General features: G+C 46.4%; 2 protein-coding genes across 4 annotated transcripts in view; one reads left to right on the top strand and one right to left on the bottom strand.

The window, feature by feature from the left end:
- Nucleotides 1-4,587, bottom strand: part of TST (thiosulfate sulfurtransferase) — a 17,072-nt gene extending 12,485 nt beyond the window's left edge. Inside the window, exon 1 of the mRNA XM_015426476.1 lies at nucleotides 3,977-4,587. Coding sequence (XP_015281962.1) covers nucleotides 3,977-4,571 — 595 coding nt within the window. The 5' untranslated portion in view covers nucleotides 4,572-4,587. The remainder of the gene's footprint in view (nucleotides 1-3,976) is intronic.
- A 52-nt stretch (nucleotides 4,588-4,639) lies between these two features.
- On the top strand, nucleotides 4,640-13,057 carry MPST (mercaptopyruvate sulfurtransferase). 3 transcript variants are annotated; one of them, XM_015426473.1, is made up of 3 exons: nucleotides 4,640-4,918; nucleotides 9,162-9,784; nucleotides 12,249-13,057. In XM_015426473.1, the coding sequence occupies exons 1-3, from the start codon at nucleotides 4,902-4,904 to the stop codon at nucleotides 12,545-12,547; spliced, it is 939 nt and encodes a 312-aa protein (XP_015281959.1). In that variant the 5' UTR covers nucleotides 4,640-4,901; the 3' UTR covers nucleotides 12,548-13,057. The 3 variants fall into 3 exon arrangements, with proteins under 3 accessions (XP_015281959.1, XP_015281961.1, XP_015281960.1); XM_015426475.1 differs by lacking the exon at nucleotides 4,640-4,918 and adding an exon at nucleotides 6,769-6,839; XM_015426474.1 differs by lacking the exon at nucleotides 4,640-4,918 and adding an exon at nucleotides 6,771-6,873.
- The last annotated feature ends 11,919 nt before the right edge of the window (nucleotides 13,058-24,976 follow it).

Below are 24,976 nucleotides of genomic sequence, written 5' to 3' on the forward strand. Positions count from 1 at the left end.
CAGCCTCGCGGGGCGCTCCCCCATCCACTGGCCGAATTGTGCCAGGTCCATGGTGCGGCCTTCCGTGTCGGCCCCTGCGGGTCTCTCTATGACGGATGCCCTGCTGTCTTCTGAATCCGTAGACTCGGGGGATTCCAGCCTGGATCGTGGGGGTGGAGCCCGCGGAGGTGGGGGCCTCCACCCGGGCGGAGGCGGGATGCACGGACGGGGTTTCGTCAGCGGGTCGCCACTGCCCGCATTCTCCACCACGTTGTCGCGGTCAGCCTGGGCGTCAATTGCCACCTGGTAGCCTAGACCCGTGCTCTCTCTCTCTCTTTGTCTGCAGGGTCTAGAGCCAGCCCCAGGTGTGTCCTCCTCGGTCGTCTCCGTCTCCCGTCTTTTATTACCCCCACGGCTCCCAGCACCTCCTCCACTTCCTGGCCCCGCCCCCCTTCATATTGAGACACGCCGGGCCGTTTCCGCCGGCCCCGCCCTCATGCCCTCTCTCGCTAGGGGACTTTCCCGGTCTGTGTGTACTCGGGCGCGTCCCGTCGCCGCGCACCTCTCTTCACCCTCTTCTCGCTCCCCCTGGGATCTACGCCTGCAGCCTCCGCCGCGCCATGCCGCCGGCGGCTCCACACCGGCCCTCCCTCTTCCCGTCGCGGCCCCCTCCCGGCACCCGTCGTCTTGGCGCGCCGCCGGCTGTTCCGAGCCGGCCTCCCGCGTCGGGTCTACGCCACGCTGCTTCCTCGCTCTCCGGCCGCTGCCGTGGGACGCCCCATCGTCTCCGGGGCCCAAGGTGAGACCTGCGATGGTCCCGGTCGGCCCCCCCCTTCGTTCCTCCGCTGGGCGCTGGCCGGGACACCTAGTAAGCTTCCACAGCAAGTTGGGGATCTGAACTTGGGTCTCACAGACCCTGCTCTAACCACACACCACTGGCTTTCATAGGGTGGCTGCTGTTGAACAGTAGCAAGTAGCCAGGCCTAACTGAGTCATACAAGTCAGATAGTATCAAGTCCAGAGGAAGATGCCTCCAGAATTACAACTGAACTCTAGGCAACAGAGATCTGACTCCCTGGAGAAAATGGCTGCTTTGGAGGGTGGACTCTGTAACATTATATCCAGCTGGGGCCTCTCCCCCCCCCAAACCCTTCTCTCCTCAGATTCCACCCCAAAGTGTCTAGGAATTTCCCAATCTGGAGCTGGCCACCCTAATCAGGTGTGGCCCCAAGGATCTCTCCATCAAAGCAAGTCCAAAATAGGCCTGGAAAGGGCCCTGCCCCCTCCCTTTTACTGAGAGAACCAAGGTTGGAATACCATGGTTGCCTAGCACCAGCCACTGAGGGAATCCATTTTTTAAAATTACAGGTGCTCCTTTGATCATTTTTGGCTTTTTAAAGCTGCCGAAGGGTTTTCTCGTTTTTTAGATTTCACATTTTTTTCTGCAAACCTGGGGTCCTTTTCAGGTTTGTAGAAAGATCTATTTTGCCCATTCACAGCTCCAGTCACTGGATTTAAGTATCCAAAGATATCCCAGCTTCACTATTAGAATATGAGATGTGAAAGACCTCTGCCCGAGACCCTGGAGAGCCATTGCCAGTCTAAGTAGACAATACTGACCTTCATGGACCAAGGGTCTGATTCAGTATAAGGCAGCTTCATGTGTGTTTATGTGTGTGTTTCGTGGGGAAATTGTTGCATGTGAATGCAGGTAATACCTGTTCATTCTCATAAATGGAGATTAATGGTTATCCACAATTATAAATATCTATGGTGCTTTGCATGGTATTTTTCCATGTGGGCTTTTTTCCGTGTGGGCTTTTATGTATATGGGCTTTTTTCCGTGTGGGCTTATTTCCATGTGGGCTTTTTTCCGTGTGGGCTTTTTTCCTGTGAGCATTTATGACAGTGGACTTTTTTCCGTGGGCTTTTTACCTAGAACTGTGGCATGGTAGGCCAAGGAGCTCTTCCCTCCCATGCCTTATCAAGTGCAGAAACAGCCATCCCCATGATGTCTTGGCACTTGAGGGGGGGACAAGAGCATCTCACTGATTGGGCTTTCGTGGCATTTTTAAAAGACTATAAAATGACGGTAGCATTCTAACAGCAGCCATGAGGATGCTGTCACGTCCGGTTTGATCCTCAGAGCATATAAACTGGATCCTGCAAGGAATCGGGGAGGGGGGAACAGTGGGGTCTAAAAACTCTCAGGGAGTTAAGCAGGCTAATCCACACAGGCCCTTTCCCTCTTTGGCAGCAGCTGCCACCGCAGCAAAAGATCTTCACTGGGCGACTGAAGGCAAGCTGCAGGAGCCATTTCGTGGCACCCATTTTATAGCTGTGCCCACAATCAATGTTCCCTCTAAGGTGCGGAGTCCTGTGAGCAAAAATTCTACTTGGTGAGCTACTGGCATTAAAGTTGTGAGCAAGCCATTTGGCTACTGCATACATTAGTTTGCTCTGGAGCTATCCTTCCTAAGACAAAAATGTGTGAGCCAGAGGCTAAATAACTGTGAGCTAGCTCACACTAACTCAGCTTAGAGGGAACACTGCCCACATTGCTGTGTCAGAATTCCAAGGGTGCCCAAAGGCTAAAAAACTGTTGGGGACCCCTGACCTAAGATTTCTGTTTGGAATAAGAAACTCATCTAGTTGGACAGGGGAATTCTTAAACAGACTTACACCCTTCTAAGATAACTGTGAGATTAGAAAGGCGTGACTTTACTCAGGGAAGGCACTCTTGGTACTTATCTGAATTCTGCTAGGCCAGACTGCATGTCCTCCCTAACACGTGAGCTATTTTTCTCCTTCCCCCGCTATTTTGGCTCTAGCTCTTTGCACAGGTTGATCAAAAGTCACAGCTCTGTAATTTCATATGGGAGTGGGGGGTGGGGGGGGGGAGAGAATACAAGAATATGAGATGGGATTTTGAAGTAACTACTTGGGTTTTGAACAACACAAGTTAAAAAAACCAGTCAATCTGGTTTTCGTTCCTGTGCAAAAAAACGGGGGGAAAGGATAGTTGCACTGTTTGAAAGGGAAGCATAATGATCAGGTTACTAGCAAACTGTTTAAACTGTCCTTCAGCTTCTTGGACAGTGTTCCTGGCAAGCATGAATGCCCACAACCCTTGCATCTGCTAGCAGCAATCTCTGTTAGGTGGAAGTACCAGATATGGGCCTTGGGGGAAGAAGATGGAACCTTTGCCCCATGACAGTAAATGTATATAGCCATCTACTTATGCCATATGAAGAGGAGGAGAGCAAGATGTAAAGGGCTAAAACAGTCTTCCAAAGGGCAGTTTTTAAAGGCACCCACACCCTTCTAAGGCTAAACATTTCCAGACTTCCAAGGAACTCTGACTTTGCGCACAGGGACTCTGCCCTACACTCCAGATAGTGCAAAAGGCATAAAGAGAGCAGCCCTAGGCAGGTCTACTAAGAAACTTACGCAGGTCTATTCAGCAGGGCTTACTCCCAAGAAAGTGTGTGTGTAAGATTGCACTGTAACAGTGCAGTCCTAAAGAGAGTTCAACCAATCCAAATCTACTGACGTCCATGGGCTTATTAGAATATAACTATGCCTAGGGCCGGCACTATAAAGGCATCAGCACAAGATGATAAAGCAGCTACATCAGAAGGCCAGAACAGACTGGACTTGGGAGATTTGTAAATAAATCTTCCAGATTTTGACTTTTATTTAAAACCTGCTAATTAGGTCAAAGCACATTTCTGTAGTGCTGTCCTTGTGGAGCTAACAGCAGTCTCATGAGGTGGAGGGGTGATTTAGAGTGGGGAAAAGGCACAGCAGAAGGTCTGAACACCCTTCCTCCCGTGCTTCTGTTTTGATTGAGCTTGGAGCCCACAATAGCTGCTTAATATATATTTTTTTAAGTTTCAAGAGCCGACCTTAGATCTCCCATACAACATCTTTTTTTTCCGAATGAGTTAATGCCAGTAAACCTCCCTTGTAGCTGACTGCAGTTCCAGGTACTTACCTTGTGTCCCTGGCTCAGGTTCTGTTCCTTGGAACCTTCCTTCTGATCTGGAGTCCACCACCTGGAACCGCTTGGAGGTCAGATTGGTCACCATTTCTTCATAGGTGACCAGGAGCGATTTATCCAGGGTGGCTTTAAACATGCCGGGCTCTGGCCGGGTGACCTCTGACGTCACAGGGTAACCTTCCTTCACCCAGTTCTTGAAGCCCCCATTCAAGACAGAGACAGTTCGATGCCCGAAAACCCGGAACATCCACCAGACCCGTGGTGCATAGAAGGTGCCCAGGTTATCTCCGTCATACACCACCACGTGCGTGTGATTGCTGATGCCCAGGTGTCCGACATAGTCAGCGAAGTGGTTTTCACTGGGCAACATGAACTCATAAGGAGAGGACTTGTCTTTGCACTCCTCAATATCAAAAAAGGAGGCACCAGGGATATGCCGTTCTCTGAACTCCTTCTGGGCATCCCTCTGCCCTGGTTCATACCAGGAGGCATCCAGCACACGCAGTTCAGGTCCAATTTTACTGGCCCGGACATGTTCCGCAAGCCATCTGCTGGAGACTAGAGCTCTGTATAGGATCTGCTGCACCATGTCTTTTGACTGAGACCTTTGCTGCAGAATGAGTTGTACAGCTGGCTGCCAAGCTCTGGTGTCCGGTTCTCTGCCAATCAACTGACACGGGGAGGGGACTGCAGGCACTTGTCTTCCGGCCTGTACTTTGGACTGACACAGGTCCTCCCACAACTAACTGCTAGCCCTAGAATACTCCCTCCCCGCCGCTGCAGGATAGATTTTGGCAACCTGAAGCGTCCGGAAAGAACAGAAGCCTCTCCAAGTTTCTTCCAAAACTCCTGTAACTTTTTCTCTTGCCCTCCTACCTCTCCAAGACAGCTGTTGGAAGACGTGCTGTTACAAGACTAAATGTTTCGGGCTTCACAGTAAGTGATGGCGCAACAGTAACGTGACTGGCTCATCCACGGTGGGGTGAATGTGAACCTGAAAGTGGAAGCCTCAAAATGAGTCCCGGGATGGCTGGGAATGTGGGGTCAAACAGGGTGGAGTCCCAAGCAACCACAGGAGGAAAAGTTATAAGAGGAGCCAGGATATCTCACCCCAGTAACTAAAATCATATTCTGATCTGTTACAAGGCCAAGGTACCTTGTGGGCTACTGCCAGTGCATGGACATCGCTTACGCTGTTCTGTTTCTGTAAAGGTCTGCTAGTGCTGTGCAGGCCCTGCTTAGGAACACAGTGGGAGAAAACATCAATTCCAGTTTGGAGCAACACCTTCCCTATCACTGTTTCCAAATTGCATGCCCATGCAAGGACAGTAACCTTACAAGGTACATCAGCCTCCTAAGAGATTAGGATACGTTTTTTAAGTAACTACAGCAAAATGCTGGCTCCTCATATAACTTTTCCTCCTCTATGACAACTCCCCTGTGTGTGTGTGCATGCGCATGTGCATGAATAAGGTTGTAGATTTTTAATGTTTGTAAAAAATTAGGGCAATTCTATGACATTGTTTACTGCATATCACACTGTTTTAATTGCATTTTTCAAAATGTAATCCACTTTAGTCTGCCTTTCTCAATGAAACTATAAATGAAGTAAATGAATAAAACATCCACCAAAAAATCTATCGAATAGTAAACTGGCTGCCCTCTGGGCAGATGACGCAAGCTGCAAAAATGGGCTGCAGAAAAGGTAGAGGGCTCTGCATAATGCACTCAGGAACTCTAAATGGTGTCCCCCTCCCCACAGTTCCTTACAGGCCCCAAGCATATGTATGTATACATATTTTTCAAAGCAAAATCAAAAGGAAGCCAATGTTGGTAACATCATGTCAAAACCAGGGGATGCTGCCCAGCACTAGAGTCTATTGGAGCGCTTAAGTTTTGAACTAAGAACACAAGACCTCACTGTGTTTACTCCCACTCTATGGAGTTGTGAAACTGTGATCTGCAGACTCAGTACGGGGCACTTGGCACCCTACCGTACAGTAATATTAAAGGACTCACCTAAGGTCACAGAGGAAGTCTGTGGCAGAGCAAGGGATGGCATCTATGCAACGGTGGCTTTAACTAGTAGAAGGCAGCCTTTGTCCTCTGCCCTCTTAAAAGCAGCTTTGACCCATTTCCCCCCCCCCCCCCCGTACTCTGGATAGCCCCTTCTCCTTCTTACCGTTGAAAGCATGAAGACGCCTTCAATGGGGCTGTTTCCCCTTCTCTTTAGTTCAACTGAGGAGCTTTCCGTAATCTGCGTGCAAACTCAGGGTGCTTTTGTAAAAGGGGGGGGGGGGTTTGAATAGGGTGAAAGGAGGGTTCGAGCTTTAATTTCTTTGCGTCATAACTAGATCCTCAGACCGTTCACGGCATAGGCAGAAAGGCTGCATTTTTTTGCCATAACGTCGACTGCCGCGCGATAGCGCAAACTGCTCCTTTCCTCTTAGACCGAACACTGCCCCGCCTGGCTCTTGTAGGTTCAGCGGAAGAGAGGGGAGCAAAGATCTCTTTCATTCTCAAAATAGATGCTCGGGAGACAGGACTACTGTCGAGTCTCCTCCCCATTAGCTTATTAGACCAAAAAAAAAAAAAAAGGTCGGTTCTATGACTGGAAAGTGAAAGTGGTCTGGAATCCTCACTAATGTCGGGAAGTTTTGTGTTCTCTCTTCCCCTCCTCTATTGCCATTAGTTGGTTTGCCCCGGCGAGCCCTTCTGCCACTGGCTGAGGAAGTGGGATGGAACGCTGGTCTCCTCCCTGGAGTTCACACGAGGGGTGGGGGAGCTTTAATGGCAGCGGAAGGAACCGGCCTGGGTACAGCGCTGTGATTCCGAGAAGCTCTACGCGGCACCATCGGTACAGGAGCCAGGAACGTTCGGAGGGCGCGCAGGTACCCCGCGGGAGGGTCCTCTAGACGAGACGAGACTTCTTAGAGGGTTTCGTGGGAGCTTCAGGGGGAGGGGTTTACAGGGTCTGCTGCCCATGTGCTCAAGGGTCACTCGACCCCGCTAGAAATTCGCCTGGTCGATTACTGCAGGCAAGGAGAGGCACCCAAACGGTGGCGAACGCTACAGTCCGATCTACTGAGAGTGGAAGTTGGTGAGAACTCGAGTGACACGCACACGCGCCCTTTGCGCAGGCATTCACTAGAAGCTGAAGCCCCGGAGCAGGTGTCTCTTGCCCAGTCCCCACAGAACTCTTAAGAACATAAGAGAAGCCATGTTGCATCAGGCCAGTGGCCCATCCAGCCCAACACGCTGTGTCAAAGTGGACAAAACTCTTCCTTGGCAAAGGATAGGAGTGAAAATGCTTTCCTGATGAGCATGTATTTTGTGTGCAGAAAGGGGTCGATCCCTGAACAAAATCCTTAAAAAAAATAATAAAATCTAGTTATGCATGTTAGGAAGAATATTTGCCTGAAGGCCTGGTTTCCATGTGCAGCAGTGTGATGCCCAACTTAAAGATGGTGCTGCTGGGACAGAACTTTCCCTGTACAATTCTGTAGGTGTCTGGCATCTCCTTTAAACTGGGCTGCTATGTGTGCCATAGTAGTGTGCCAGGGCAACAATTGTCTGGGCTACAGAGCTTTGGCATTCTGCTACTGGAACCTAGTGTTTCATACCCAGTTTCAGTGTGCACATGCAAAGTTGTGAGGGTATGCTTTTCTGTCCAAGCAGTGTCATGTTCAGGCTGGGCCTCAGCTGGGAGTGTGGTGGGCCTCAGCCGGGAGAATGCTGACTCTGCACCACCTTAAGTGGAGAATCACATTTTAAAATGCTCCTTTTTAATTTAACAATATACTTTCTACAAATAGCCAACCTTTCTCCACGGTGTAATGGTTTATTTTGGCAGGAAGCATTTTATGCACAGGGACATTAAAGTCTGGACCCCACTTGCTATCTGAAGTAGTATAGTCCATTCTAGTACCTGACATCTTCTGTCACCTCATTCTCAACCAGTTGTCCTGCATGTGTGACTCAAGCAACAAAACTGAATACTGCAGACATGTGCAGAGGGCATTTTTGATGGTGTAGTGATCAGGGCAATATTCTATTTATCTGAGTTTAAGAAAAGAGCTTCCTGCTCAGAGGAACATTTTACAACAAGACCGAAGCCTAAGATTGAACAACTTGATTGATTTGTCAGTCAAATGAATGGATAAGAACCATGTCCCAGCACATTAAAACAAACAAAACCCCCCACCAGAATGTAGCTTTCATGAATTTCCAGAAGTTACAGAAATCACAGTTGTCAGATACCATTTTAGAAAAGACATCCCTCCTTCTCTCATGTGCCAGGGCTGGCTATGGAGTGTGGCAAGACTGGGCATTTTCTGGAGCTCTGAGAGCAGCAAAGGAATCCGTGCCACAGCAAAAACACCATTTTCTTCCTTTTCAGGAAACAGCCAAGGAGGTCAGAGGCAGTTGGGGGAGCAGTTCTTTGTTCTGCATGTCCCACATCTTCCAAGAGAAGGGGTCCATTGTGGGTGGCCTTGTGCAAGAAGTTGGAGCCAGCACTGGCTTTCCCAGAAATAGCGTCTGCTGCAATATCTATATGCATCATCTGGAGAAAAACAGAAAATAAGTCCGAGAGAAGGGGGTGAAAGTATTAATTGTGCAAACTGATGCAGATTAAAATTAATACATTTTCAATTTTTTAAAAAACCCACCAGGTTCCTTTTTAGAAGATCACCACTTCTGGAACCAAGTGTGGCTTCTCACTGGTGGAGAAAGGCAGCCCTGTGTAACCTGTTCGCCATCTTTCAGGCACTTTTTTTAAAAAAAATGTAGATCATTGACAAGCATTGTCATGCATCTTTAAAAACTTTTTTTTACTGGGGAGGGGGGCTAGCTAGACAGCATAGTGCCCTTTCCTTGGTGTGACAACTTTAAAAAAACACTTGCATAATTTTAGAGAGATTCTCCCAGTTTCTGCAGGCCATTCCAGTTCAGATTTCTAAGTATATCTACTGTGCACAAGCAACAGTGTACTTTTGTAACATGGGAATACAATGGCTTAGCGGTCAGTTATTTGTCAGGTATAATATCTTAACTATGGGCTGGTTCACACATGCATGTCCATTGATCATTCATTGGGTAACATCTGACTATGTGAATTTGCTCTTGGAGGGATCAAGTCTTTATTGTTGAGTAACATGAAATTTCTGTTCATGGTTAGATCTGAATCTGGACAGGACACAGGCACTATGTCTCAGCAGCTTCTCTACCGGGCTTTGGTGTCTGCAAAGTGGGTCTCCGAAGTGATCAAATCTTCTCAAACTGGGTTGGCTGTACAGCTCCTGGATGCGTCCTGGTACCTCCCAAAAATGAAGCGCAACCCTCGGAAGGAGTTTGAGGAGTGCCACATCCCTGGAGCTGCCTTCTTTGACATTGACCAGTGCAGCGATCGCACTTCGCCATATGATCACATGCTGCCCAGCACAGGGGATTTTGCAGAGTATGTGGGCAAGCTGGGTGTGGGCAGCAATTCCCATGTCGTGGTGTATGACGCAAGTGACCAGGGGTTGTTCTCTGCTCCTCGTGTCTGGTGGATGTTCCGAGCCTTTGGGCACGACGCTGTGTCTCTCTTGGATGGTGGGCTGAAGAACTGGATGCGGGAGGGGTTTCCGGTGACCTCCCAGAAGAGCAGACCTGTGCCTGCAGAATTCCATGCCGCTCTGGACAAATCATTAGTCAAGACCCATGAGGACATTAAGGAGAACATTGAATCATGCTGCTTCCAGGTTGTGGATGCACGGTCAGTGGGCCGGTTCCGAGGGATGGAGGAAGAGCCCCGGGAAGGTAATGCTTCTGTTTTGACCTCCAGAGCAGAAGAGTTAGGTTTCTTTAGCTCACAGTTTTCTCCGGTGTTTAGTTTGCAGATAAAATTCAATTTCATATGCAGGATTTGAATCCTGATTATAGTCCCACAGATAATGAATTTCTCAAATGGTATATTGCACCCCATTCCTGTCCAAACTGGACCCATTTAAATCTAGGCCATTAAATCAATGCTTTAAAATCCCCAAGGAAAGAGATTTATTTAAACAATTTTCCCCATTTTGAAATTCATATATGTTTTCTGAGCAAGCACATATACTAGCAGGTTGCTATGACAATTGAAATACATCTATTTGCAACTAAATAGATCCTTTATGTGACCTAGTAGCATAACCCAAAACCTTTGGAAACCTGAATGCCTAAACAGACCATTCAAATGGTCTACTTAGACAGAAAATAAAGAGAATTCTATCTGTGCAAAGATACTAAGCATGATCATTTACTGAAGGCCAAGGTTGCAGTTCTAATCACACTCCTTTGGAAGTGAGTCTCCTTGAACAAAGTAGGGCTTACTCCCAAATAAAAATAATTGGGAGAAGCAGTGGGTGTCCAGAAGCTAGGGTTACTTGAGATACTTTCAGGACCGTCTCTCTCAGTATGTCCCTCAAAGAGCATTATGCTTGATGGATCAGCATCTGCTGGTGGTCCCCGGCTCAAAGGAGGTCCTCTTAGCCTCAACCAGAGCCAGAGCCTTTTCAGCTCTGGCACCGGCCTGGTGGAACACTTTCCCAAAAGAGATCCGGACCCTGCAGGACTTACTACAGCTTCACAGGGCCTGTAAAACAGAGATGTTCCGCCAGGCCTGTGGCTGAAGCGGCAGAGTTCTATCAGTATTGACTTCGCCGGTGCGCTTCCATTTTATACGGCTTTTACTTATCCGCCCACCTTCCGTAACATTGGTTACCATCTGCTGTACACATATGTGGAGTGGGCTCAGGAGTGATTTGTATTAATTGGCGCCATAAATTATGTTAAAATTGGATTTTAACAATTGTTGTAACCCGCCCTGAGCCTTGCTATGCAGGGGAGGGCAGGCTAGAAATTTAAATAAACAAACAAACTGTGTTTCTCAGTTAACTGGAAAGTGAACATTTGATTAGAGTCATAAATATCTGTTGCAGAGATCAGGTCATTGATAAAAAAAGAGTAGAAGATCACCCATATGGCCTCTGTGGATGACACCGCTACTATACAGAATGGCACACCCTGGATCTTACTGCCTGAGATGCCTTGCTAGTTCCTGGGTGTCTTAGGAAACCACAGTAGTAAATACAGTGCATGATACTGTGATGGTAAACAAGAGTCTTGTGATAACTGACAGACTAATAAATTTTTATTCTAGCATAAAATTCACTTAAAGTCAGCCATCACTTGACAGATGCATGTACAAAGTTATGGGGAAAAAATTGCATGCAGCAGGCGTGGAAGGCTGTAGAGTGCAAGCAAGAACAGGGTGGGATGAGATTATGTAAAATTACAAGTAATCAAGAAGAGTACAGGAAATCATTCACCACACGGGGAAATCCCCCATGGGGAAGGGCGGGGTATAAATTTAATAATAAATAAAAAATAAATAAAACAATAACTGGCAATAATGCAATTTCCCTTGTTTTGCTAACCTGATCAACCCTTGCAATGGCTAAAGCATCTCAGGTCCCTGTTAGGTCCTTGAGAAATGCTGTCACACTGATGGATAAACTCTAAGGCTGCAGCCACACAACTAAATAATCCACTTTCAATCCACTTCTAGTGCACTTTCCAACTGGATTTTACTGTGTGAACCGGCAAAGTCCAGTTGGAAGGTGCATTGCAAGTGGATTATTTAGTATGTGTGACCGCAGCCTATTTAAGCAGTTTGTAGAAAGGTGCCGCAAGATTCCTCTTTAGTTTGCTGCAATGGATGTGATGTGGCAGGCAAGAAGATCTTAGCCACGTAATCTCTTAACCCATCTAGCATCTCATTTACATGGGAATCTCAGCCACTTCTCTTTTGAACCATTTTCATTCAGTTGATTCATGCCCTTCCTGTAATCTGAATGGGTTCTGTCATGTAAAAATATTACCACTTCATGGGCTGTTTCTGTGAAGTAGGCATTAAACATTAGTTTTTTGACCTGTTAGAATACCAGGGGCCCCAGGCTAGCCTGATCTCGTCAGATCTCGGAAGCTAAGCAGGGATGGCCGTGGTTAGTGATTGGATGGGAGACCTCCAAGGAATACATGGAGGCAGGCAATGGCAAATCACCTCTGAATGTCCTTTGCCTTGAAAACCTTATGGGGTCGCCATAAGTCAGCTGTGACTTGACAGCACTTTCCACCATCAAAACACCAGGGGAGCCAAACCAGGATGCAGATAGTGGATTTTTGGTATTGTTACATCCTGAACTCTAGTTCAGATTGTTCCTCTTTCTTCTTTCTCCCTCAGGAATTGAACCCGGCCACATCCCTGGCTCAGTGAATATCCCGTTCACTGAATTCCTTACTGAGGCTGGCATGGAGAAGAGTCCGGAGGACATCCACAGCTTATTTCAGGAGAGAAAAGTGGATCTCAAGAAGCCCCTTGTGGCCACTTGTGGCTCTGGAGTCACTGCTTGCCATGTGGCCCTAGGGGCATATCTCTGTGGCAAGCCTGACGTGGCCATTTATGATGGAGCTTGGGTGGAATGGTTCATGCGGGCACTGCCGGAACACATCATCTCAGAGAGAAGGTGGAAGAACCTGTGAGGGGCAGCCTCCTGCCACGATGGGGGCAGAAAGGTTGCCTGGTAGCAGGTGTCAGAAGATGGTATTGCGGCCCAGGGAAGCATCTTTGACAGTGAATCTGCTGACACGGGGGGTGGTGGTGATGGTCCTCTGCATGTCTCCTTTGCTGGGCATAAGTGCTGTATCTTTTTCTCTATGCAGTGGTTTATTGTTGGGTTGGGGGGAAGGGCACTGGGTCACAGGATGGTGTACGAAATTTCAGTTCAAACATAGGATCAAGAGGTCCGGGCACATTGGGTGTACACAGGGCAGGGTTGGGGATGAGATTAATCTTGCACTTGGTCAGGTTAATAAGAGTATTTTTCTCCAAAAACTGAAATCAGGTTTCTACTCATTTAAGTTGATCAGACTTCGAAGCATATTGTCCTGAAGCTGCATGCTGTAGACCACAACTTAAGTTCACAAAGGTCTGCGCCAATGTTCCCTCTTAAGCTGTGGAGTCCTGTGAGCAAAAATGCTACTTTGTGAGCTACCGGCAGTTAAAGTTGTGAGCAAGCAATTTGGCTACTGCATAATTTAGTTTGCTCTGCAGCCATCCTTCATGAGCTAAGGCAAAAATGTGAGAGCTGAATGCTAAAAATCTGTGAGCTAGCTCACACTAACTCAGTTTAGAGGGAACAGTGGTCTGTGCGCTGCTCCACAGAAACAGGATTATCAGAATAATTCAATACCATCCTAAGAAGATGTACACCCTGACCGGACGTATTGAGAGCCAGATTGGTGCAGAGTATGGGACTGGGATACGGGAGACCCCAGTTTGAACCCCACTGGTGTCAGAGAAGCTTGCTGGGTGACATTGGGCCAGTCACACACTCTCAGCCTAGCCTACCTCACAGGGTTGTTGTGAGAGTAAAATGGAGGAGAGAAGGATGTAAGCATCTTTGGGATGGGATGTAAATAAAAAATTTAAAGCCTATTGAAGGTAACGGGCTTAGAATGCTGTAAATCTGCTTAGGCTGCACTGATATTGTCTCTGTCACACCCAGGTCAGAGTGTGAAGTGGGGGAGTCCAAGAACAGCCACAACAAAGGCTGCACTTTAGCAAGAGAGGGGCAAGGCAGGAGGCCAAGACAGGGAGTGAGTGTGGCACAGGGATGCCAGCTGTGGGCTGGAAATCCCCAAGAGCATGCGGGGCAGGGGAGACTTCCTGGACGTCACTTCCTGGAAGTCACAGAAGTGGGAAGTGACATCATGACTCTAGGATTTTTCAGACATCTCTATGGTTTTACAGGGTCAGGGAGCATCACTGGGAGGTCCCCTGCCATTCCTGGGTAAGTGCTAACCCTAGAGTGGCAGTAGGAGAGATATAAAAGGCCAGAGCAGGAAAGAAGAAAGACAGCTAGTTGGCAAGGCCCAGGGTTGCCTGATGTTCAGGGAGGTGATGAATTATTGGTTATTGGAAATACTGGTTATTGGAAAGGCCTTGCCCTCATAACTTGACAGCATCTCATTGAGTTGTATGGGGGAAAGTGTGCTAGCAAGCTTTAAAGCTTCACAAAGCTCTCAAGCCTTATCTAGGCCAGAGTGGGAATACATTTCCAAACCCTTTCTTGGAAACATTTTGAGATTGTTTTGGCATTTCTTTTATTAAAATTGCATAATTAAAATTATATATCACCTTTCCATCATTTCACGATAAAACGAATCAATTGCAAAACAAATAATAAAATCAATTAATATCATAAAAACACACTTCCATCCAAATCACAAAGGATTATAAAGCCTGAGATTACAGATCAAGCACCCTGTTCACCCGTGCCAGGCTAAATAAAAATGAGTTGCAGATTTTGTGACACATCCAAGATCAGTGTGGCACTTCCTCAGGTGGGGGGTTTCAAGGAGAAGGATCCACCACCAGAACAAGTCCTGATTGTTGCAACTGCTCTTCTTACCTGGCGGAACAAGGTTTGTAAACCTGATCTCAGTTGGAACATCAGCATAGTTGGAAGAAATGATCCCTCAGGTACATTGTCATAGGTGTTGTTGTTGTTGAGTCGCACAGTCGAGTCCGACTCTTTGCGACCCCATGGACCAGTTCACGCCAGGCCCTCCTGTCTTCCGCCGTCCACTGAAGTTGGCTCAACTTCATGTTCGTTGCCTCTATGTCACTCTCTAACCATCTCATCCTTTGCCGTCCCCGTCTTCTTTGACCTTCGATCTTTCCCAGCATCAGGGTCTTCTCCAGTGAGTGCTCCCTTCTCATTTGGTGGCCAAAGTATTTGAGCTTCAGTTTCATTATCTGCCCTTCCAGGGAACAGTCAGGTTTGATTTCTTTTAGGATTGACTGATTTGATCTTCTTGCAGTCCAAGGGACTCTCAAGAGTCTTCTCCAGCACCATAGTTCAAAAGAATCTATTCTTCGGCGCTCGGCCTTCCTTATAGTCCAACTTATAGTCATAGGTGTTACAGGGCTTTAACGTTTTAAACCAACATCTTGAACTAAATCTGGAAGTAACCAACCAGTGTAATTAGTGCAATACATAATGTATATGGGCCTGCTTTCTGTCACTAAATAACAAAGAGGCAGCAGTCCAGTTGCCTTCGAAAGTAGCCCCATGGAGAGCACACTGTGGCAACCAAGCCTGAAAGTTATATATGCATGGGTGGACAGCCATGAGCTTGTTTCTTAAAAGCCATGAGTTATCTGTTGGCAGAGTTCAGAAATAATCCAGTCCATGCTTTGGAGTTTGCTTTCATTTAATTTAATGCAACAAGATTTTGCAGAAAGACAATAACTGACTTCAGGCCATTAATACAACAGAGAGGCCTACAGAGCACAAGCACAAACACATACTACTACATAGCAAAAAGGTAGGCTGAACCACAAGAGAAAAACATTCAATAAACCCTAAACACTAGAGAATGCTCCACAGCTCCCCCTAGGGTACAAGTGGACTAAATTTTTAAAAAGGGTTCCAGAGGAGATTCTGGAAATTACAGGCCAGTCAGTCTGACGTCGATACCGGGTAAATTGGTGCAAACCATTATTAAGGAAAGAATTAGTAGGCACATAGATGAACAAAACCTATTGAGGCAGACTCAGCACGCTTTCTGTAAGGGAAGATCTTGTCTCACTAACCTGTTAGTGTTCTTTGAAGGGGTGAACAAACATGTGGACAAGGGGGATCCAATAGATATTGTTTACCTTGACTTCCAAAAAGCGTTTGATAAAGTTCCCCATCAAAGGCTCCTAAGCAAGCTCAAAAATCATGGGATAAAAGGACAAGTCCTTTTACGGATCAAAAACTGGCTAATTAATAGAAAACAGAGAGTGAGTATAAATGGGCAGTTCTCTCAGTGGAGGGTGGTAAGCAGTGGGGTACCGCAGGGATCAGTACTTGGTCCACTGCTTTTTAACTTGTTCATTAATGATTTGGAGATGGGAGTAAGCAGTGAAGTGGCTAAATTTGCGGATGATACAAAGTTGTTCAGGGTGGTGAAAACCAGTGAGGATTGTGAGGCACTCCAAAGGGATCTGTCAAAGATGGGCAAGTGGGCGTCAACATGGCAAATGGGGTTCAATGTGACCAAGTGCAAGGTGATGCACATTGGAGCCAAAAATCCTAAATATAAATACACATTGATGGGGTCTGAACTGGCAGAGACAGATCAAGAGAGAGATCTTGGAGTTGTAGTAGATAACTCACTGAAAATGTCAAGACAGTGTGTGACTACAATAAAAAAGGCCAATGCTATGCTGGGGATTATTAGGAAGGGTATTGAAAACAGATCAGCCAATATAATAATGCCCCTATATAAATCAATGGTGAGACCTCATTTGGAATACTGTGTGCAGTTCTGGGCACCACACCTTAAAAAGGATATTATAGCTTTGGAAAAAGTGCAGAAAAGGGCAACTCGAATGATAAAAGGGTTGGAACACTTTCCCTATGAGGAAAGGTTAAAGCGCTTAGGGCTCTTTAGCTTGGAGAAAAGACGACTGAGGGGTGACATGATCGAGGTTTATAAGATTATGCATGGGAAAGAGCAGGTAGAGAAAGAGGTACTTTTCTCCCTTTCTCACAATACAAGAACCCGTGGGCACTCCATGAAATTGCTGAGCGGTCGGGTTAGAACGGATAAAAGGAAGTACTTCTTCACCCAAAGAGTGATTAACACATGGAATTCACTGCCACAGGAAGTGGTGGGTGCTACAAGCATGGACGGCTTCAAAAGGGAATTAGATAAGCATATGGAGCAGAGGTCCATCAGTGGCTATTAGCCACAAGGTATAGCTAGGGGCTCTGGGGCAAGTGATGCTCTGTCTTCTTGGTGCTTGGGGGGGGGGTCAACAGTGGGAGGGCTTCTAATGTCCTGGCCCCACTGCTGGACCTCCTGATGGCACTGGTATTTCTGGCCACTGTGTGACACAGAGTGTTGGACTGGATGGGCCTTTGGCCTGATCAGAGTCCTGGCTGATTGAGTGTGGGAGAGGAACGGGCATTGTTTGACTGGGATTGCCTGTAATTGAGAGGAAGTGGAAGGGGCATTGTTTTGCCTGTGATTGAGTGCCTGGGTGAATTTGAATTTGAATAGCTGCTGCCTGACCTCTGCTGGGGGAGGCCTCTATTTAAGGAAGCACCTTGCCAGAGGCAGAGGAGACCAGCTGAGCTCTGAGCAGGAGCAGGAGAGAGAGCTGTGAGAGAGGTGAGTGGGTTTCTTTTACTTGCTTTCAGCTGAGAGAATTCAGCTAAGGATATTTTGTGGGAAAACTGTGTTTAGCAGTGTGTGGAAGCACTTAGAGTTCTTGCAGAGTCCTGGCTGATTGAGTGTGGGAGAGGAACGGGCATTGTTTGACTGGGATTGCCTGTAATTGAGAGGAAGTGGAAGGGGCATTGTTTTGCCTGTGATTGAGTGCCTGGGTGAATTTGAATTTGAATAGCTGCTGCCTGACCTCTGCTGGGGGAGGCCTCTATTTAAGGAAGCACCTTGGCAGAGGCACGAGCCTCTGGCACGAGCCGAAGGGTGAGCTAAAGGGCTCTTTGCCTGTGGCTCTTAGCCTAGGGACTCTTAGACTAGGGGCGCTGTAAGAAGCCCAAAAAGAGCCAGAAAGACAAGGCCCTAGGCTCTTTGTCTTTCCCGTAAAATAATTTGACTTGATAACAAAACCCACATAAATACCAAGGGTTTAAAAGGGGGATTATATTTATTTATTTTAAAAGAATTATGAAGCCAGAATGCCAGCAGGGGGTTGGGGGCTATCCAGTGTTTTGCACGGAGTGTCACATGTATGACTATCTGCCCACTGGGCAGAAGTCTTGGGTGTGTCCTCGGTGCAAGGAGCTCCTGGTTCTCAGGGAACGTGTGTGCTCCCTTGAGGCCAAGGTGGCTGACCTGGAGAAGCAGAGACAGTCAGCTAGGCACACAGAAAAGACTCTCGGGGACTTGTTAGCTTCGTCCCACTCTGGATCTGGCAGCCCCGCTGCTGTCAGGGAGCATGAGGGTCTAGGGGAAACAGGGCACCATGCTGAGGATAAGGGGAATGTGCCCTCAGAAGGGACCTCTTCCCCAGCTGGTGAGCGGCTCTCCTTTTGCACCAAGGAACCATCCCTGAGCAGGGTGGGAGGGGGGCTCTTGGTAGTGGGTGATTCGATCCTTAGGCAGGTAGACAGCTGGGTGGCGAACCCGCGTACTGACCGTATGGTGACTTGCCTGCCTGGTGCGAAGGTAGCGGACATTACGCGTGTTTTAGATAGGCTGGTAGATAGTGCTGGGGAGGAGCCAGTGGTCGTGGTGCATGTCGGCACCAACGATGTGGGGAAATGCAGTCGTGAGGTCCTGGAGGAGAAATTTAGGCTGCTGGGCAGGAAACTTAGGTCCAGGACCTCCAAGGTAGCCTTCTCAGAAGTGTTACCTGTTCCACGCGCAGGGCCGGAGAGACAGGCAGAGATCAGGAGTCTCAATGCGTGGATGAGACGATGGTGTAGGGGGGAAGGGTTCAGGTTTGTTAGGCACTGGGATACTTTTTGGAACAAGAGGGAGCTGTACAGGCGAGACGGTCTCCACTTGTCCCGAGAAGGAACCAGGCTGCTGGCACTTAAAATCAAAAAGGTGGCAGAGCAGCTTTTAAACTGAATATTGGGGGAAAGCCGACAGGAGATGAAAAGTCTCTGGTTCGGGTTGGCTCATCTGAGAGAGGTGAGGGGGTACCGGTTGCTTTTCTACAGGGAGGTGGATTGAAATTGTCCACAGAGGCCATGGCTGGTGACATGGACTGCCGGACAACGACTCGAGATAGCAAGAGGAAGGATGCAGGCTTAACTTGTAAGGGAAATTACAGCTGTTTCTATACAAATGCTAGAAGTGTCCGAGGTAAAATCGGGGAGTTGGAGTGCTTGGTGTCGGAGGGAAAAATAGACATTGTGGGTATTTCTGAAACTTGGTGGGATGAGGAAAATCAGTGGGACACAGTGATTCCCGGTTATATATTATATCGGAAGGATAGGGGGGGAAGGGTTGGAGGTGGGGTAGCTCTGTATGTCAGAGAGGGTATAAAGTCTAGAAAGATTGAGAGGCTAAGTGAATTGGATTCGCTTCTGGAAGTTCTATGGGTTGAAATAGGGGGGCCAAAAGGAAACTTAACACTGGGAGTTTGTTATCGCCCACCAGATCAAAAGATAGAGGAGGATTATAAAATGATGAATGCCTTAAAGATAGCAACTAGACAAAAACACTGTGTAATAATAGGTGATTTTAACTACCCACACATTGATTGGGTCAATATGTGTTCTAGTCGGGAAAAAGAGATTGAGTTTCTAGACACTCTAAATGACTGTGCTATGGAGCAGATGGTCACGGAACCTACCAGGGGAGAGGCGATCCTTGATTTGGTCCTAAGTAACACTCAAGACCTGGTGAGAGATGTAAAAGTGATTGCACCGCTTGGAAACAGTGATCATAATGTTGTTGAGTTCATCATTTGTACAAATAGAGAATTGGCCAAAAAGACTCACACAACCATTTTTAACTTTAAAAGGGGTAATTTCTCTGATATGAGGGGACACGTGGGGAGGAAACTGAAAGGAAAAGTAGAAAGGGTCAAAACAATTGGGGAAGCTTGGGATCTATTTAAAACTACGATCCTAGAAGCTCAAAAAATATATATTCCGCAGGTTAGGAAAGGCACAAACAGGTATAGGAAAAAGCCTGCATGGTTAACAAACAGAGTAATGGAGGCTGTAAAAAGTAAAAAGAATTCCTTTAAGCAGTGGAAAGCTAGTCACAGTGAGGCTGATAAAACGGAACACAGGCTATGGCAAATAAAATGCAAGTCTGAGGTCAGGCAGGCAAAAAGGGAATATGAGGAGCATATAGCAAAAAACGTAAAAACCAACAATAAAACTTTCTTCAAATACATTAGAAACAGGAAACCAGCCAGGGAGGCAGTGGGGCCCTTGGACGACCAAGGGGTAAAAGGAGTATTGAAGGATGATAGGGAAATGGCTGAGAAGCTAAATGCATTTTTTGCCTCCGTCTTCACTGTGGAAGATGAGAAGTGCTTGCCCACTCCAGAACCACTGATTTCAGGAGGGGTGTTGGAAGACCTGAGTCAGATTGAGGTGATGAGAGAGGAGGTCCTAAAACTGATAGACAACTTAAAAACTGAAAAATCACCAGGCCCAGATGGCATACATCCGAGAGTTCTGAAAGAACTCAAATGTGAACTTGTAGATCTCCTGACAAAGATATGTAATCTTTCCTTAAAATCTGCCTCCATTCCTGAGGATTGGAAGGTAGCTAATGTCACTCCCATCTTTAAAAAGGGTTCCAGAGGAGATCCGGGAAATTACAGGCCAGTCAGTCTGACGTCGATACCGGGTAAATTGGTGGAAACCATTATTAAGGAAAGAATTAGTAGGCACATAGATGAACAAAACCTATTGAGGCAGACTCAGCACGGTTTCTGTAAGGGAAGATCTTGTCTCACTAACCTGTTAGTGTTCTTTGAGGGGGTGAACAAACATGTGGACAAGGGGGATCCAATAGATATTATTTACCTTGACTTCCAGAAAGCTTTTGATAAAGTTCCTCATCAAAGGCTCCTAAGTAAGCTCAAAAATTATGGGATAGAAGGAGAAGTCCTTTTATGGATCAAAAACTGGCTAGTTCATAGAAAACAGAGAGTGAGTGTAGGTGGGCAATTTTCTCAGTGGAGGGTGGTAAGCAGTGGGGTACCGCAGGGATCAGTACTTGGTCCACTGCTTTTTAACTTGTTCATTAATGATTTGGAGATGGGAGTAAGCAGTGAAGTGGCTAAATTTGCGGATGATACAAAGTTGTTCAGGGTGGTGAAAACCAGTGAGGATTGTGAGGCACTCCAAGGGGATCTGTCAAGGATGGGCGAGTGGGCGTCAACATGGCAAATGGGGTTCAATGTGGCCAAGTGCAAGGTGATGCACATTGGAGCTAAAAATCCTAAATATAAATACACATTGATGGGGTCTGAACTGGCAGAGACTGATCAAGAGAGAGATCTTGGAGTTGTAGTGGATAACTCACTGAAAATGTCGAGACAGTGTGTGACTGCAATAAAGAAGGCCAATGCTATGCTGGGGATTATTAGGAAGGGTATTGAAAACAGATCAGCCAACATCATAATGCCCCTATATAAATCAATGGTGCGACTCATTTGGAATACTGTGTGCAGTTCTGGTCACCACACTTTAAAAAGGATATTATAGCTTTGGAAAAAGTGCAGAAAAGGGCAACTTGAATGATAAAAGGGTTGGAACACTTTCCCTATAAGGAAAGGTTAAAGCGCTTAGGGCTCTTTAGCTTGGAAAAATGACAACTGAGGGGTGACATGATTGAGGTTTATAAGATTATGCATGGGATAGAGCAGGTACTTTTCTCCCTTTCTCATAATACAAGAATTCGTGAAATTGCTGAGCGGTCGGGTTAGAACGGATAAAAGGAAGTACTTCTTCACCCAAAGAGTGATTAACACATGGAATTCACTGCCACAGGAAGTGGTGGCGGCTACAAGCATGGACGGCTTCAAAAGGGAATTAGATAAGCATATAGAGCAGAGGTCCATCAGTGGCTATTAGCCACAAGGTATAGAGAGGGGCTCTGGGGCAAGGGATGCTCTGTCTTCTTGGTGCTTGGGGGGGGATCAACAGTGGGAGGGCTTCTAATGTCCTGACCCCATTGGTGGATCTCCTGATGGCACCAGGTATTTTTGGCCACTGTGTGACAGTGTTAGAGTGGATGGGCCTTTGGCCTGATCCAACATTGGCGTCTCTTATGTTCTTATGTTATGTTTTTAACCACTCTTTCAACAGTATTTACAGTAACTAGGCTCTTGGCAGGCTGTCGCTTCTCCAGCAGTATCTCTAATAGGCAGTGCTGGATGTGTGTGTGGAGGGCTAACATTCCCCCACCCCGTGCCCAAATTCGGAGGGTGAGTAAGAATCCATGTGTATTTATTCAAGTGGCCTCCAGTACATGCCTAAAATGTGGAGGGGGACTGTTTTTAAACAATAATGATGCATGCATGAAGGAGATCTAAACTCTGTCTCCTCTTATGCCTTACCTCACTGATCTGCTCCTTTTAGCATTTGTTTTCCCAGTGCAATTAACATCCAGGATCTAAGCTGGACAGGAAGCACTGAAGTACCACATAAAAAGATGCAGATGGGGGGGGGGCAGGGTTTAGCATTCCTCACTACTGCTCTGTTTTATTTAAAATAACCCTTTCCTTATATGCAAATAGCAGACTCACATAACTACCTAGGCCTCCCCCCCCCCCCATGATTATATATCATTGTGCACAAATGCTTGCCTTCTTGGATTGCCAGGAACCTTTCTGTTCTCATTCTGTATGCAAGAATTGTTTAAATGGCATGTTACCAGGAGCACTTTCTCCTATCTGCCTGAGGTCTGACATGGAGAAAATCGGGGTGTGTGGGGGGGAGAGATTTCATCCAAGTGTGTGCTAAAATAGAGATTTTTATTTAAAAACCTTTCAACATACAAATTAATAGATCATTTTCAGTGTTTCAACATTAAGCATTCAAATACACAATACAAAACATGAAATACAACACAAATAACTGATTACAAATCCAACATCAAAGCCTTACAATGCATCAATTCAATAATTCTATATTAACAAGATTAACAACATTAATATTAACAACACTAATAATATTATTTTATTTATTTATTCTATTTATATCCCACCTTGCGTAGCAGGCTCAGGGTGGCTATTAATGTTAATAAACAATAGCATTAATAACAATTAATTAATAGCTTTGATAACATTGATAACATTAATAACCTAATCTAATCTACCCTTTCTTACAAGGGGAGAAGGTAAGGAAAGATGACCTACAGGACAGGAGGATTAACCTCTTCACTGCCACCTCTTCCACCATATTTCTCTTTTCATGTTTTTCTCCTCCCATATTCTAATTCTGTATAATGATTGCAACAACCATGCAGTTGTATCTAACCAGGGTCTTTGAACACACTTCTGCATGTCGGTTTCTCAAAATCGTTTGAAGCATAACTAAATTCAGCAACCTAACTGCTGACCATGGCACTTTCAGCTTTTCCAAGCTATTAAGACAATACCGGGATCTTCTGTCCTGAAACCACCTTACTTCCAATTGGCCATAATCCCCTTGTGGTTGCAGTCCTGAGACTATTGCTTCCCAATTCTGAAATAAAAGTTAACGCCATTTCAATATTTTTGCCAAACCAGCCCACTCTTTCAAATCCTGATAGCAACACACTTCATCACAGCGAGAACAACAGTTTTTGGAGAGGCTAAGTCTTGGTACTCATCAAAAGCCCAAACTGTTTGTTGACGTTCCAGTAAGACCACACATTCTACCCTTGGAAACATCCGTCAATCTGGGGAAGGGCCAAAAACCTTTGCTTCCATCCATAACACCTGGTGATAAGCTTGCCAACTTAGGTCTCTATAGAAGGGATAGTCTGGTTACAAAAGCTTGGAATCGGGAATGTCTGCCATCTAAGATATTCTGAAAGATCTTCCTTAAGACTCCTTCCTTGATCGTATGGTCAGAGCTTACTCTGATCCAATGCTGTCCAATATAATTGGCCAGTTTGGCCCTTCTTGCCAAAACAACCCAGTAGGCTACTATCCTATACCTTTTAATAACCTCATCACCTATCGACTCTATGGTGTCCACCGGTCTCACTACTATCCTCGCTCTCTGTCCATCCAACATAAACAGTTTGCTTTTCTCCATGTTTATTTTCACTCCCAATGCTTTCTGGTAATCATAAAGACGTTTTCTAGTTCTCTTCAAGTCCTCCTCATTCTTCAACCATACGTATGCATCATCAGCATGCGCCATGCTAACCAACTGAAACATTGGGGTATTTTGGGTAAAAGTAAAGGTAAAGGTTCCCTTGCTCGAAAGTCAGTCGAATCCGACTCTAGGGTTGCGGTGCTCATCTTAGTTTCAAAGCCGAAGAGCCAGCGCTGTCCAAAGACATTTCCGTGGTCATGTGGCCGGCATGACTAAAAACAAAGGCGCACGGAACGCTGTTACCTTCCCACTGAAGTGGTACCTATTTATCTACTTGCAATTTCTTGCTTTCAAACTGCTAGGATGGCAGGAGCTGGAACTAGAGACGGGAGCTCACTCCGTCATGCGGCACCCGGTTCTTGAATTGCTGAACTACCGACCTTCCACAGCCTGCAGTTCAGCATCTTAACCACTTGAGCCACCGCAGCCTTTTATTTTCCTTTCTGGGACAGCACTCTTTTGTCCTGAGGAGACCATTCTGTTCTCTGTTTTCTTTAACCAAGTGTTAATAGTCAGTGTGGCAGCTAAGCTGCCTTCGCAGGTGGGGGGGGGGAAGGATGAGGCTGTTACTGGCTGTCTTAATTTGTTGGAATGCTAACTTTCACTTCTCTCACAGTGCCTTATCATGTAGCTTGCTCTAGTGACCTTGGTGTTTTCCCGGTTTCTCTTACTGGGTATGTGCACCCGTTATTTTCGTGCTTGCCCCCTTCTGCTGATTGGCCTGGATCCATCAGAAGGGCTCCTTTTGAACTCTGTATATCTTTCACCTCTCCCGCCTTAAGATCAGTTCTGACACTGAATGTGTGTGTAAAAGATGACCTACCTTTTCTATCTCCAATAAAGCTTTACTCTTTGGAAAGAAAGCATGGATAACTGATTGCTGTGGGACTCTGACACAGTGTTAGTCACAGTGATGGGTGGCAAATTAGATATCAGCAAAGCGTTACCACCTTTGTAAATCAATGACATTAGTCCTTCTATAAAACTCTTTCCAGCTCTTTTGTTTTGCCACATAGTATTAAATAATTCTGTTAGTATAGGAACAAATAGATCTTTCATTTCTTAATAAAAACCATAGTTCAGACCATCGGGGCCTGGAGCTGAT

Source organism: Gekko japonicus, unplaced genomic scaffold (assembly GCF_001447785.1).
Source record: "Gekko japonicus isolate JY-2015 unplaced genomic scaffold, Gekko_japonicus_V1.1 scaffold1105, whole genome shotgun sequence".
In the NCBI taxonomy this organism is placed as follows: Eukaryota; Metazoa; Chordata; class Lepidosauria; order Squamata; family Gekkonidae; genus Gekko; species Gekko japonicus.

What these genes read in the sequence shown, in the direction of transcription:
- MPST (XM_015426473.1), top strand. An exon ending in GGAGGAAGAGCCCCGGGAAG is followed by an intron (nt 9,785 to 12,248) that starts GTAATGCTTCTG and finishes TTTCTCCCTCAG; the next exon opens with GAATTGAACCCGGCCACATC.